The 15,499-nt window shown below is 38.3% G+C and overlaps 1 protein-coding gene across 1 annotated transcript in view; it reads left to right on the forward strand.

Annotated features, from left to right (window-relative positions):
* The window catches only part of CPED1 (cadherin like and PC-esterase domain containing 1), a 149,866-nt gene that overhangs the window by 11,943 nt on the left and 122,424 nt on the right, over positions 1–15,499 (forward strand). The window contains exon 3 of the mRNA XM_071552475.1: positions 691–877. Within this exon, the coding sequence (XP_071408576.1) occupies positions 691–877 (187 nt within the window). The remainder of the gene's footprint in view (positions 1–690; positions 878–15,499) is intronic.

Raw genomic sequence — 15,499 nt, forward strand, 5'->3', positions numbered from 1 at the left:
CATGATCTAGTAAAGGGACTGGAGTTGGACCAAGGGTTGGTCCTTGTGTTCCTTGGGATTCTTTGGAGACATCAGGCACCTTTCCACTGGCTCCTATATACGATTTTTTCTGCCAGTCCTCCTATGGGCTGGATGATGTTGGACTAATAAGACAATAAGGCATGACAAAGTTACATTTAATTTTCTAGAGCATAGTAATCCCTAGTACTATTTAGCATTCCTGTGCATGCTTTTACCTTAGTATACTTCTTACTTTTCTTAATAATGCTGCCCGGTGCAACTCAGACCCCTGCACTTACCATCTGTGTAGGACCTACATTCCGTGGAACAGTTTACATGCGACCTACCAAACCCTCCCACTGTGAGGTGAGCCACAGGGGCCACAGGCAAAGTCAGCAGTACTTGCCAGTTTAGTAGTTTAAAGATCCTTTAGTGCTATGCTGAGCTTTCAAACCTTTGCAGTATCAGTCCAAAATGAAGGTGGAAAAAATGGAAAGGCAGACAAAATGGAATATGTGATCAGAAGTCCCTTATATAAAGAGAATTCTTAATTATACTAGGACTATTTCCTGTGTTGTCACAGTAAGTTACTAGTTTATTTTTTTGTGAAAAATAACAACTACATATATTTTATGCTGCTGAGGAGTGTCCTATCTTACAACCATTGTCTTTGCACTCTGTTTGCAATAGATTGATGACTCCATTCTGGAGTACTTTGGAAGCCATACAAGAAGAGCAGTTCTATATGCACCTCCTGCCCACCGTGAAACTGACCGTCGGCTCTGTCAACACATCCTGGCAAAACACGGATATACAGTCACCATCCTGGAAAATAGGAGACTAGTGGAAGATCCCAGGCATGAGGGCCCTTATCACAGTAAGTCTAATTGGACTTAGTTAATTCATTAATAACTAAATGTCACCACTAAATGCAGTATTTATCCAGCATTCTTTCACAAAGGTAAAGCTTATAAACTCCGATATAAGTAAGGATAGAAGCCGAATTCTAGCCCTTCTCAGTTATGAAGCTAATTTCCCACAATTAGCAGATTCTTCTATTAGATATATCCTTCCTTAAAATAATGCAGCAGAGTAGTTCATCTTAGTCATGACAACTAAATCACATCAGTTTGGTTCATGATGACTTCTTATACAAACCTCATCAATATAACTGAGTGATTTTCAGTAGTCCGTTTTGTAACAAAACACATACCTGTTACATTTGGTTCTTTTTCATTTTCTCTCAGAAAAGCTGTATCCATGAAGGCAGTTTTTTTCCTCTGGCAATGTTTTGATTGTTCTGTAAACTTGTTCAAGAACACAATACAGAGGAAGTACATTTTGCACTTGCTCCAGAATCTGGGGTAGATTACTGTTGGTTCTTATTTCCTGTTAAAATTTGATTCACAGTTAAAGTGGGCTACTGAAGAAGCCTGATCTCTTGCACAAGGGACTGCAGCTTTATTGTGTACAGTTATATGTGCTTGCTAAAGGAGCTTTGGACATGAGTTACATATATGCTGACCATGTTTAAGGGCTCTTGGATGCCTTAGATGTATGAACTTAAACTGTGTTTTCAATTTGGTCTTCTATTGCAAGTCAATTTTGGAACTGGAAGACTGAAAAAAAGACATAGGCCACCATCCTGTCAGAGGAGAAAATGGTGTGGTTGGGTATTTCTTATGCTAAAGGATATGCTGTTTGCATCATTCAAGCTTGCAATACATTTCTGTGGTTACTAGAGAGCTCAGTTTTCTTTGAGTTTTAACCAAACTGAGTAGTTTCATAGATGAAAACTATAATTACTTAGCATGCTCAATACTGCTCAAAATTCCACCACTAGTTTCAAGTTTCTTTAAGAAACTTTCTTGAAAATTAGGCACATGCAGTTTTCTTTGACAGGCTGTACCAAGAAATAGTAACTGGTCTTCATTCTTATTTTAGTCTGGTTTCATAGGCACATTTTAGTCACTCCTTGCCTTGAGTAGTTTCCATCTTAAGTGAAAAGACACAGCATGGCTTGGCTAATGTTAGATGGGCTGCAGAGAAAAGATGGTACCTCTGGGGACCATGTGCACCACCTCTGTGAAATACTTTGTTTTGAATGGCCAAGAAAGTGGGTATGCCAGATTCAGTTGTGACCTATAAAAAAAAGACCGCACTAGATTTTCTTACAGCGATGAGTTCAGATTGAAATTCTTCAATACAAGTTTTTACATCCCAAACATTTCCACTGCAGGAATCAGCTTAACTGTGGGTATTTGTATTTTACAGGCTGGAACCAGTATTTCCTGTAGTATTTTTCCAGTAATAAAAAACCCTAAAAATGAAACATGAAAAAATTTTAGATATTTTCCAGGAACATCCTGCAGCTTCCCATAGATGTTGGATTATGTAAAAAAGTCAAATGCTTGCCAATTGAAGGCAAAGAATTAGACTACTAATTCCATTTCATGGCAACATAAGTCTGCCTTTAACTATTCTCTGTTATGTAAGTGCCTAGCGTTAAAGTTATGTTTTAAAAAGAAGAAGTAAGTAAAAGAGCATGTCTACATGCCAAACCAATGATCTTTTCTTGCAGCTAAGCAAATTACATTCAAGATTAATTTTCTTTGCCAATAGATGATGGAGTTTACTGTTCTGGATGGGATAGTACTCCTTAGTCTGGAAAAGGATATTTGAGCTATGCTTTGCCATAATATTTTCCTAATAGAAGTGTTGTAAGTTATTAAAAATATACTCCTTGAAGCCTCAATTAAAAATATATAATGAACCGAGAAACATAGATCCTGAATGTTGTGAAAAATCTATAAAAAGAGTCAATCTTTCTTACTTGGTATTATTTAACAGCTCTAGCTGGTGCTTATATTTTTGTGCAGTCTGTCTTACTTGTGTATCTTTCACAGTACACTCTAAATTTGAAAGGATTTTTTGTTTTGAATGGCTGAGAGCCAAAACTCTAGCTGAAGTCATATATGGAAAAAAATTCACCACAAAACGTTCCTAACTTTTTTTGTGCTGGCCCGTGAAGAATTTTAGGACCAGTTCTGCTTCTGTTTGAAACCCAAATGTGACAGCTCTGCACACTGATCTTCCAGAAAGATCCTCCACACCTGGGTTGCAGCATTGTGTTGAGTTTCATTGCTGCCAGAGAGACAACTCAGGGGAATAGTTTTCTTCAGTGGAAATTTTTCACTTACAGACCAACCAAAACATTCTGAGTTTTGGTAACTTGGAAATAGTTGGCTAAAAAGGAAAAACATACCTTTTTTTTTTTCCTTAATCATGGCAAAGAGATTGTGGTTTACAGATTTGCTATGAAAAATCCATACAGATGTGTTCTGCAATAAAACATAGATTATTCAATCCCCTAATTTTTCACTGAAAAATAGCTTTGTCAGTAAATTCTCAAGCAGCTTTGCTTGAACAAAAATAGTTGTGCTTTCACCATTCCTTAGCAATCAAACCCACATGTAGAGAAAAGTCCATGGACTGATGGTATTTGTCCCGGCTCTGAGCTCTTTGAGACTTCCTTTTGCAGCAGCCCTAAATGAGCCAATTTTGCCATAAGTTTAACATGTCTCTTAGTCTGCTGCTAGTCAGATTTTGCAGAGAACTGGAATTGTTGGCTTGAGCAATCTGTTTCAGCATGGTCAGTATCTCTGGTAAGTCTCTTTGGAAGCAAGCAGTTCAAAAGAAGATGCATAACAACTCATGACAAAGATACCACATTGTGTTGGCCAGCACATCTACAAGTGGTACACTTGTTTTGTTTGCCAGCTAGGCAGAAGAAGGTGTGATTACTGTGTGGCTCCTTCCTGGGACACATTCTGCCTTTGCCACATTGTTGGAGGGTGTTGAAACTGGTGTCACATTCTCATGGAAAATAATAGAAGGATCAGGAGTGAGAAAGCCCCATACCTCCAGGCTTTCTCTGGGGAGGTTTGCCATGCTGAGCTGTAAAGTTGCAGGGCTTCCTTTCCTCAGCCTGGGACAGAGCTGTGCTGCTCTTATGAGAAGAGCAGGATGAGCCATCTGGCTTTGGAGCACCCTTAGATCCTCCCAGAAGGGCGAATACTGGAGAAGGACTTGCCAAATATTTTGCAATGTCTTCTGCTGATTTCCCTGTCCTTTCAGTCTGAGAAGTTCTCATCGCTGTTACACAGTAAAGGTTAACAGGATCTGTGGGTCCCTATGGCTCTGTGATACCCTTGCCAACATTTTCACAACATATTTTAAAAGGAAGGTTTTATCTCAGAAATTTGTTTCCCTAAAATGCATTTCTGCCCTCCAAAAATAATGCTCCTCAGTTACTGCCTCCTGCCTAAACCTTTTCTGAATTCTGTATTTTGCCTAGATAATATCTTCAAAGATAAATAAACTCCTTATATCTTTCCTGCTGGAGCCATCAGTTTTTCTGTCCTTTGCTCAACGTGCCTTCCTCCTTACTCATTGGTGACCCTCCCTTAATAGTTATTTCCTTCATTTCTCAATTCTTCACCTTTACTAATAGTTAAGCAAATCTCAGTAAACTGTGGACTCCAAAAAACATGCACAGTTGTATGTTACAAATCTGGCCAGCCAGTTTTAATTCATTCTGTAATAACATGCAAAAATCTGTTGTTACTGCTGCCCCTTGGAATGAAAAGGATTCTGTATAACCTCAATTATAGCCAGTCAGTTTGGCCATGGAAAAAAGCACATGTACTCAGGCTGCTGGCAAACTGCATGCAGCGTAACATTATATCCTCCCTGCTGCCTTAAAATGTAAGTAATTTGGTCGAAGTTTTTGCAATTGCAATGAGGGACTTTAAAAAGAAAATCATAAACCATTTTCATAGTATTGCTTTTACATTATCATTTCCTATTTTTAGAATACTACAGTTAAGTATTTAAACTTTACTATGGCTTCTGTTTCCAGTTTGAGTTATGTCCATTGAAGATGAAATTTTAGTCATGCCATTAGAAAGATCACTACAGTACATCTATTGCTTTGGGTTGTTTTTTTCTGTGATTTATTGTTCCACAAATAAGTATTGAACCCATCCTAATTTTGATTGATATTTAGCTCTTCCATCAATTTCCACTGAAATCAATACTAACTTCATGTTCCATTCATTCACCTGACGTTAAGTGGAGAATCATATACTATGCATATGTCCTTAAATTTACATATATTGCAAGTAATATTAGATCTGAAGTTTCTTCCTCTTTTCTGACATTATAAATATGCACTGAATTCTGTTCCGTTTTCTGCAATTTTAAGAGCTTGCTGTGTTTAAGTACTTGGCTGTGTTAACTAAGCCCTGGTTCCAGCTGCTATGAGGATGATCTGACTTTTTGCAAATGTGGGAGTGGTGCTTGGGTGGAGCTGCATCAGGAGCAGGAAGGGCTAAATGGGAAGACAGACCCATGGGAGCAAATCTGAGTGTAGCTTGGCCCTTCTCTTTGTGTTCTGGGTTTAAGAAATCTGTCTGATATTTAAAGCAGCACTACTTAGGTATTACAGCAAGCAATAAATAACTGTTCACTGTTAAAGCAAAATGAATATAGTCAGGCATAACTCATTTTGCTGTAAAATGGTGATTTGAGAATTGTACTGTTATGAAGACAGGGCCTCTGCTGCCTTCCTCCTTGGCTGTCTGTAGAGTGATCTGTTGTTTCTTAATACCCAGTGGTCACTCCCTGTAAAAGCTGCAGCTTGATGAATGTCAGGGACGAGGAGGCTGTAGGAGCAAGCACAGGTGTTCATGGATGTGAGTGATGCTTGCTGCAGAGTATTCTGTCTCTCGCTGTATGCTACATGACTGAAGAAGCAGCTGGAGACAGATGAAAGAAAATTCTCCTTTGATTCTCCCAAAAAGCAATTTTCCAAGACAGTTTTTGTTAATTTTTAATTTTGGTTTGTTTGGTATCCTTTTGAAAAATTACTTTTTAAAGAAAAATCTACATTATCCATGGGAAAAAAATTACTCTGTTTACTTCAGTTCACAGTAGGCGTTAGGAGGCAGGGAAATATTGCCACATCAGAATTAGAGATGGAGAAACTTGGATAAAAACTTTATGAGTCACTGTCAGAACTAGAATGAAATGCATGTTCTTTTCTGTGTATCTTTATGTTATTCCTTTAGCATATTGTATCACCTCTAATATTGTATCACCGCTAGTACTCCTCACTGTACACACTTTTGATGAGAGGCTAAATAGCAAAATTATCAGCTTAATTGCTGACATCTGGCCAACAGCAAGGCAGGAACTCGCAGAAGTGCGACTTCGTAAGTGCAGCCAGTAATAGTTTCCTCAGGGCTGCTAATTAGTCTAGAGAATAAACTAAGGCCACAGGTTTTGGAGGCCCCCAGGGCCATGTCTGATGACTGTCAGACATTCACTTTTCATTTTCCAAGATGCACTATATCAGCAAAATAAGTGAAAATGAGAGAAGGCGGTAGAGACAGGAGGACAGTGTTGTCTTTCTTCAGTGAGTGTGAAGGCCAGTATGTTTGGGTGAACAGAGGTACTTGTTAACACAAAAGGTTAAATCTGCTGCCAAGAGAAAAAGAGCAATCTGTACATCATGCCCATAGTAAACAGGACATGATGTACTACAACAACAACAAAGTTCTTATTGGGAAGTCTGTTTTGGGGATAAGACTAGTGAAATAATCAAATGGATCCCCAGGAGCTGTGGAGCATTCACCCTTAGACGTCTTGACATATTAGATAAAGAGATTTTTTTGGGTGTAGTAGGTCCTCTTGTGGGATAGCAAGATGGGCTTTGAGAGAATGAGGCAGAGAAAACACTGAAAAGGAGGAAAAAGTGATTTCTAAAGCAGGTGGAGCAATTTCAGGTATGAATCAGCTGTGGTGACTCAGCTGTCCTGAGCTGAGGACATGTGTCCTCCAAATACATGTGTATCTTCAATATGTAGCTTACAGCATCTTCTTAAAATGCCAAATGTTCTTGAAAAATCACAGAATGTATTCCTGACAGGAGTGGGGAAAAGGGAAGGAAGCACAAAATCAGTGGTGTTTGGGTAATAGCTGGCTGAAGTTTGAGAAGGTAAAAAGCAAAAAGCCTATTTTGAAAGAGATGGTTTTCATATGACGGCATGTAAAAATCAGTACTAACAGAACCAAATTTCCTCCCTTAATGAGGGGTTTTCTGTGGAGTTAGAAATACATCAACAGGAGTAGATAACATTAGTTCTAACTTTTCTGTCTTTTTTTTTTTAATTTTTATTTTTAATTGCTCAGAGTACAGTTAGGAGGACCCCCTGCTTACTGTTTGTTACAGCCTCAGACAAGTTTCCATGAAATCCAACTAACTTTAGCAAACAATGATAAAGACTAAAGGCCTCAAGGAAAATTGCTTATGTGTTCTGTAAACATCTGGTTGCCATTTTCAATTACAAGGACCAGCCCACTGAAGGAAGCAGTTCAGTTTTTTTGGAACAGAAATGGGACACTGGGGTTTTTGTTCTTTTCATAGTAGAGAGTAAAGGAAATGTCAGGAATAGAGAGGTCAGTAGATGCTCAGCTTTTATAAATACAAAAGTCTCTGAGAAAATTAAAGTAAATTGAAGTCAGGTTCTGAAAGTGTAAACAATCCTGTGGATGTAAGGTTAAATATGCAGGACTGGAGGTCCTAGCATGCCAGCAAAAACATGAGATCTTTCTATCATAAGTAAGTAATTTAAAATATTGTGGAAAGTAATAATGGTGAGGCTAGCCACACAAGTATTTTGTGGGTTGCCATACAAATACATGTGTATCTTCAAATATAAAAGATGCAATTTTTCTTCCCAAAATCATTTTAGTTAACTATTGGTACAAATATATAACTAGCAGCATACAAAACTGTTTGGTTTCCTAATGGAAAATACTTACCATATGAGTCCTGAGCAAAGTAAAATACACATTTTAGAAGCATTCTTTTTGTATCTTTAAGCAAGGAGCTACCTAAACATGCTAAATAGGTAGAAATGTGGCCCTCAGAACATAGTGAGTTATGAGCATGTAACAAACCTAATGTTGGTCACATTTGTTCTGCTTCCATAAAATGGAAATTCATTTAGTTTTAGGAAGAAAATGCATACCAGAAACATACACTGTCTTGATCCCTTTTTAGTTTTGCTTTTAGCCTTTAATCTCATGCCACAGACATCATTTCAGTACAAGACGTTGTTTTTTGAAATACAAAGATGAATGCTGCTCTCTAATGTGATGATGTGGTTTCTTGTTAGAAAATCTAAATGCATTATATATTTTTCTAAACAATATGTATTCTTCTTCCGAATTATTAGCAGAACATAGTCATGCTTTCTAGAAGAGCACACAAACAATTTCTTTGTATCACTAAAATAAACCCTCTGTAAGATTGTACTAAATCTTCTGTTTCAAATGCACTTTTTCTTGAGAAAGGAAAAGTCTTTATTTGTTCATAACAAAGTACAAGGACATTGAGCTCTGTCAGGTAAAACCAAACTATGGCATTCAGTCTTAGATTTACCAATTTTACCTTTCTTTGAATGTTCTTCTTAGTCTTATAAACAGAACATACAGTCCAGTGGAGAGTGGTATTTATTGGGCTGACTTAGATATTACAATAATTAAAATGCTGCATTGATTACACAGTGAGCTAAAATTAAAACCTTACTGGAATAAGTTATGTCATGTTAATAGAATCTGAAAAACACCAGTGTCCAGGCAGATCCACAGACTGGCCAAAGGAAAGCAGCAATGTGTGAGTCCACTGAAAGTAAATAAATACAAGGGATTTAGGTGTAAGTATACAAGCTTTATAATATGCAAGTTATAACAAAAGAAACATGCAAATCCTCTAAAAGAGTTTGAGGCAATGTTTCCTAACTGTGGTCTGTGGGCTAAGAAGGTAACAGTATATAATTGCTTTATCAAATGTATTTAAAATGCTTCCCTTTAAAAATGAATCGTGGCTCTGATAGGGTTCAAGAAGAGACTCTGTTTTATAAATATATATCTGTTCCTAAATGTCAGATAATTGTTGGCTAATGTGGGTGCTGGGAGAATGACAGTAAGTCTAGCCAGAAGGCTGTCACAGTCCCGCCAGAGCACTCTCTTCAAGGGATTGTTGGGTAGGATTGCCCAGTGTTTTGGCTGCTGGAAGCTCTGCACCCTTCTTGATGCACTCACTGGCTCTGAGCCCTGGTCAGCTGTGAGAAGTGTGCTGATGCCTTTCATCATCGTGCTCCCATTTTAGGTAGAGGCATTATATACCACTGAAACAAAAACATTGTTTTACTTTTACTTCAGCTACCATGACTTTGATTGGTTCAGGGAGCAAAATGCTTATTTGCTATGTTGGCCTGCATTGTAATTTGCAGCTAGCCCACACCATTCCTAGGTTCAGATTCCAACTTTCCCCAGCTGCATTCACTTTCAGCTGACAGCTCTTTTGAATGCTGCATCCCAAAACTACCCCAGACATCAAAAGTGCAGTAGCCACCCACAGGTTAGAACATGTTTCTGAAAATTTCACACAATATATTGTTTTTACACCGGCTTATCTTACATTAGATGGGAACCTTTTTTTCATAAGGAGATTATTCTTGCCTTCTGAGGTTCATTTCAACTCCTCAAAGTTGATTTTTCAATGTAATATTGAATATTCTCATATTCAGTCCCTGTGGTTGTCCATTTGGAGATAATCCTAGTTTGCACAGATGTCAAAAAGAATGGAAGCTTCTCTGACATACTCAGAAATTGGAACTATTTCTCAATTTAAAGTTAGTCATGAGAGCTTTCAGATTTCTGTAAAAAAAAAATTCATACACAAATGTATTATTACTAAAAGTGACATCCACTCTTTGATTAGAAAGAAAAAACCCACATATCATTAATTTCTATCATTTTTGGCAGGCATGTTTCCTTACAAAACAGTGTCCATTTTTCCCAACAGAAGGTCAAAATATGGAGGGGATTTGGATTAAAAACTGACAAAAGAATAGGATTTGAGCAACCTTAACTGATAGCAAGATTAAAGAAGTACAGTATTAACATATTTCCTCAATGGTGCCTCATATAAATAAAATATATTCAGTCTCTGATAGAGGGAAGGACAGAAGAACTTGGTGGTATGTGTTTTGGAAAGTTTGAACCAAATTGTTCAAGTCATAAAGTGTTTGTATAACAAGCTTATTGTTGTAATGACTTTGTTTCTGATGTTTGTGGTAATGCTTTCCAAAATAAATATTTAGCTATAAAAAGAAGTTTCAGTTTTAAATTTATAGCGTCTACTAAGAGTGTATGTGTATATGGAATATACTGAGTTTTCTTCTGCATTGTTTAAAAGCAAGATGAATCTGGCAGAACCACAGTTATTTTAGATCTGACAGAATACAGCTCAGTTGATCAGTTTATTGAAAAAGGACTTTTAGTATAAAGTGGTAAAATTAGACAAAACCATTTTTTCTTTCTTTGGAAGAAAACCACTGTGCTACAATTCATTATTGTTTTTACAAGAGATAAAATAGAAAACCTATTAGCATACTAAAGCACTGTGTAACAGGCTGATAAAATAAGAACACGATCTAGCAATTAGGGACCAAATCAAGAAGTAATTTTTGTGTTTGGAGCAAGACATTTAAATATTTATCCCCATCTGGTTTCAGCAAGTCTCTCAAAAAACCTTGCTTGCTCCAGTTTTCACAACCCCAGTGAAGCCAGGTGTCACTAGAGCCTGTATTCAACAAAAAATAATTGTGTTCATTTTCTGTAAAGAGTAGACTGAAGACAAGGACTTTAAATACAGAGTTGCACACATGTAAACCCTATTTTCACTTGGAATGTAGTGCTATGACCTTAGAAAAAGGCTTGGAGGACTTTTGGAGAAAGTTCTAAGAATAGAGAGACAGAAGTATTCCAGAAAGTACTAGCATAGAAGGTAACTGTAGACTAGTTAGGTTGCCCTCTATATGAAGTAGGAGGAAGCATGAGGTTTTTTTACTTCTCTGCCTAGTTCCATGTCACATCTGATTCACATCCCAGATGTTACAGTGCACATTTTTTGCAAATCTGATATTGTGAAGGCATCTGTTGACCTTCAAAAGTGAGAGATCTGATCCTAGATTTCTTTAAAATGTTTGGAGACATAATTTTAAGCTCTGCTTTAGGCTCCGTGTTCCATGAATGTCACAATATCTGTATCGCTGACTTTCACTACCCCATTGCATGCCAGGTAAGTAGAACTGAAAGGCAACATAGAGTGCTGCATAGAAAACAGTATCTGCGGGACGCAGTTGGAAATCTCCCTTAATTTAGCCATGACTTAATTATTGCATCAGTGTCCTCTGAGGTTTTGTCTAACTCCCAAATAAAATGAGTCAGTTCCCTAGTCTTGAGGACAAGTGATGCAGTATGGCTCATGTCCATGTATCTACACTCTTTTCCTGTGACTGAGGGTGGCCTGCTTTTCCTTAAGTTTAAGGAACTGTCACTGACCTAGGCTGTCTCCTGGGGCATTGCACGGCCAGCCAGAAGAAAACAAACAGAGCAGATGATTGCAGGCCAGTAGCTGAGCCTTTGTCCTGACACTGTTTTGTTTAGCCATTGCCTTTATTCCCAAGCATCTCTTTTTCAGTATTCTGATTGTTTCCTGTTTCTTGGGTATTACAGAATCTGACACATCAATAAGGATTGCCATAGGCTGCCTGAGTGCTGTAATTTCAGTGATGAAAGACTGCCATTTGGACCTTAAAATATGTGTCATTTTTTTGTTGCATATGTGATCAAACATCATTCTTTTAACATTGTCAATTTTACCTTAATTCATTGTAATCAAAATTAAACAGGACAAAGAAATCCGTCTACTCCTTATCCTGACCTCCTTTATATCCATAGATGGGAAGAGGCTGTTTTGTCAGCTCTACTACAGTTTCTGCCTTTTAAAATCAATTATGGATTCTCATTAGTGCTGTCATGCAGAGGGCTTTTCAGCTCAGGTTCCTCATGTCCTGTTGCAAAGAGTGGGAATGGTGGAAAGGTTGGGGTGAAATGCAGAATGGAAAGTATACTCAAGCTGGCAGTTTGGTTTCCTTGGGCAGAACTCCTTCTCCCCAGGAACTACTTTTCAACTGAATCTTCTTTCCAGCCTCCAGCACTTTTGTTGCATGTACCTTTCTAAAAGCCAAGAGTCTCCCTTGTAAACGTGGCAGGATCAGCAGGTTTGTCGATAGTCTAGCAGGGAAAATGCCTCAGTACCTCTTTTTCTTGTTGTTAACTCCTATGTACACACTCATCCAAGTTAGGGCCAGCCCCTCCTCAGGTCCACAGGGTGCTTTGGGGCTCCCATTCACTCATCCTGATGGTCACTGGGACTCAGTGTGCCGTGGGACATCTTGGGGAAACCAGGGCAGGGGCTTGAGAAGATTACTGGGGTTGCCCCACCCACTCTGTGGTCCTTCATGTGTGTATGTACGTCTGTGTGCATGTGCATAAGAAAGAAGAGTATTTTGTGGGCAGAACCCCCTCCTGCGATGTCCCCGGAAGCACTTGGAGCACTTGTGGCAGGGTGCTATTTGGATTCCCCCATCTACTGCGGTTTCTCTGGCCTCCCTTGGACAGGTCTGTAGATGAGTTTTATCACAGAACCTGTGATCACAGCACTCCTACTCTTATTCAACAACTATGACACGGCTCTGAAAACTGTAAGTCATGTTACTCTCACAGTAAAATAAGAAAGCTTCAGTCATAAATTTCCTTTTTGTTTCCTCCTTGAAAAAGTTACGAGTTTTAGTAAATGTTTGTAATAGAATTTTTGAGTCCTGGTGATTCTGCATCGATTGACTCTCATTTTTTTAATCTTGCATTTCTGTTCCAACCAAGAAGTTTTCCTGTCCTCAGTGTGTTCTTCATTGCTGCATGTGTTTTTCCCTTCTTTTATTACTCTACTCTGTGAGTGGCAGGTATCTACCTCACATTTTTAAACTTCTACATTTCTTTATGTTATCTGAAGTGTAGATAAAATAACTTTAGAAAAAAATCATGGGAGATCTTGAAGAATCATGTGAATATGAGACCATAGCAGGCATATATGCACAGAAGCAGCACACAGTTGGGTACACAAAAGCTGTGACGACCACTCTTTCCAACTTTGATTTGACTCACTTGCTCATGATACATCCTTCCACTTCATGACTGTGTGCTGCTTTTTCACATGACTTTGCCTCAGGGTGCACAGGACAGGCATAAAAAGTTCTTTGCTGGATATAGTCCCAAGAGTTAGAATAACTTGGATCACTTAGCAGTGAGAGCTGCCCAAATGCAATCAAGCAGAGTCTTCTTCCTTGGCACTGAGCAGGGTAGAGCTTCCCCCTCTGCTGATGGTTGGAGATCTGAGTGCCCTCTCTCTCATTGCATGAAGCAGTGTGGTTTTCCTTCCTTAGTGGGTTGCATGTCAGAAAATTTGGTAATATTTGAGTTCTTTTTTTTTTTATTCCTGCATTGTGCACTCCCACTTCTCATATTAACCTAAAACCCTGCTACCAGGAGAGGGACATCACTGCAAGTTTTTCAATGGGTATGACAGATGGAGCATATGCACAATAACTTTCCTAACTACAGAGTTGCCCTCCCTATGATCTTCACCACGGCCTCATCCTCACATGTCTCAACAGCACGACCCTTCTCCTTCCCACATGCACATGCTCTCCAGTTTTCACATGGTTCTTCATCCCAGTCCACTCTCAGTAGCCTGTCTCTAAACAATCTGGCTTTTATGTTAGACAGTTTCCTTCTTCACCTTCACGGAAGGTGAGGAGACACCTTCACAGATGTATTAGCTGAGCTTTGGCAGATCTGTGACATCTGTGCTTCAACTAGGTACCAAGTACTTCCATCCCTGAGAAGGATAGATCTCAGTCCCATAACGGTTTTTGTGTAAGAGACATATCTAGTAACTCTGACTATAGTAAGTTACCTGGTGTATTAAATGCCTATAAAGTAAGAATTCCAGCATTTGGGAGCAGCTAGGGATGTAAATCTTTCTATCTTGCATACAAGAAGTGCATACCATGTTGGATTACTAGGTACTTTTGGTTTCATTGAGGCTTGCTGTGCAGAAAACAACCATGTGTGGAGAATATACCAGAGTAATCTGAATTTTCATCCATGATGTGGAAGCACAGAAGTGGAAGAACAGGCTTGAGTGTTTGAATTGCCCCAATATGTTTGCCATTGTGTCAGGACTGCATATTTTTCTTTCATTTGCTATTGAACCCTACTGTAGCTCAGAAAGTATTTTGATAGCATATTTTCATAGTTTGAGTTGATAGATTATGCAATTATAAAACCTAGAGGTTTTTAGAGTTAGAATCTGTAATAGAACTCAGTGGAGAATTAGTTACTTTTATTTCCAGTGTTCTGCTCATTCTTTGGTGCATGGAAAAATATATGGATATAGTTTAATAATGCTGCATTTTATTTTTTTTAACTTCCTTTTTTGTCTTATAGAAAGTTATCTGCAAATTGAAAAAGATATGTTAAAATATTCACTGCAGGTCTGAGAATTCTTTTGTGGTTTTCTCTTACAGTATGGTAATTTGTTGATTGAAGAAAGAATTAATATATTGCATGACTGAAAGTGATACAAATGGAGAAAGGATTATCTTGTTACTCTCTATTCTTGTACATATGCCTGCAATAGATTTCTTTCGCTTCTTTTGGAGAAGGTCATCTGCCTCGTATTAACAATTCCTCTAATAATGAAATCAAAAACTCTTTGACTTGGTAGGTAGGTCTAAGGCAGTTTTAGGGTTTGAGACCAGAAGAAAAAATTAAATCATCTTTCCATATTCGAGAAGATTTCTAGGAGCAACAGGTAGCTCTTGGCTTGTTACACTTATTTATTTTTTCACTTTTAAAATTATTCTTTGGATTGACAAGAAAAGCAGGCTTGAAACATGGTCCTTCCTCATATAAGGAAACAGTAATAAAATAACTGTCTCATTTTTGAGGTAAGATTGCAAGCATTATGCTTCCTCATTTGTAGTTAGACCTAACATCTCTCCACAGCATTTTCAGAGGAGATATAGGATAGTCAAGCATTATCCTGTTTTCATGAGCAAGGCACTTCAATAGGACTTCAATAGAAGGGCAATGTTTTGTGGTACGCTGTTCAGGCATAGATGAGCTGTCCTTGGAATTAGACTGGTTCTACTTGGTTCACGCCAGCTTCTCCTCCAAAAAGAATGCTTTCTTTGGCATTTCAGATCCTCTTAGTTAGGGGGAAGCTGAGCCAAAAAAAAAAGAATCTTGATCATCCTCAAGGGGGGTGAATAGTGACTGTCCTCAGGATTCTTTCAGCCTTATCCTGGCAGCCATACAGGAATTGTGCAAAGTATTTTGTGAATGAATTGACTGCGTCCAACAATCTCAGTCTCATACATAGGGTGGATGTTTTTTTACACTTGTAATGCTCCACTGCAATTAATGTGACAAAAGATTTCAGCCTAATCTGTCCAGT

The sequence above is a fragment of the Pithys albifrons genome, chromosome 3 (assembly GCF_047495875.1).
Source record: "Pithys albifrons albifrons isolate INPA30051 chromosome 3, PitAlb_v1, whole genome shotgun sequence".
In the NCBI taxonomy this organism is placed as follows: Eukaryota; Metazoa; Chordata; class Aves; order Passeriformes; family Thamnophilidae; genus Pithys; species Pithys albifrons.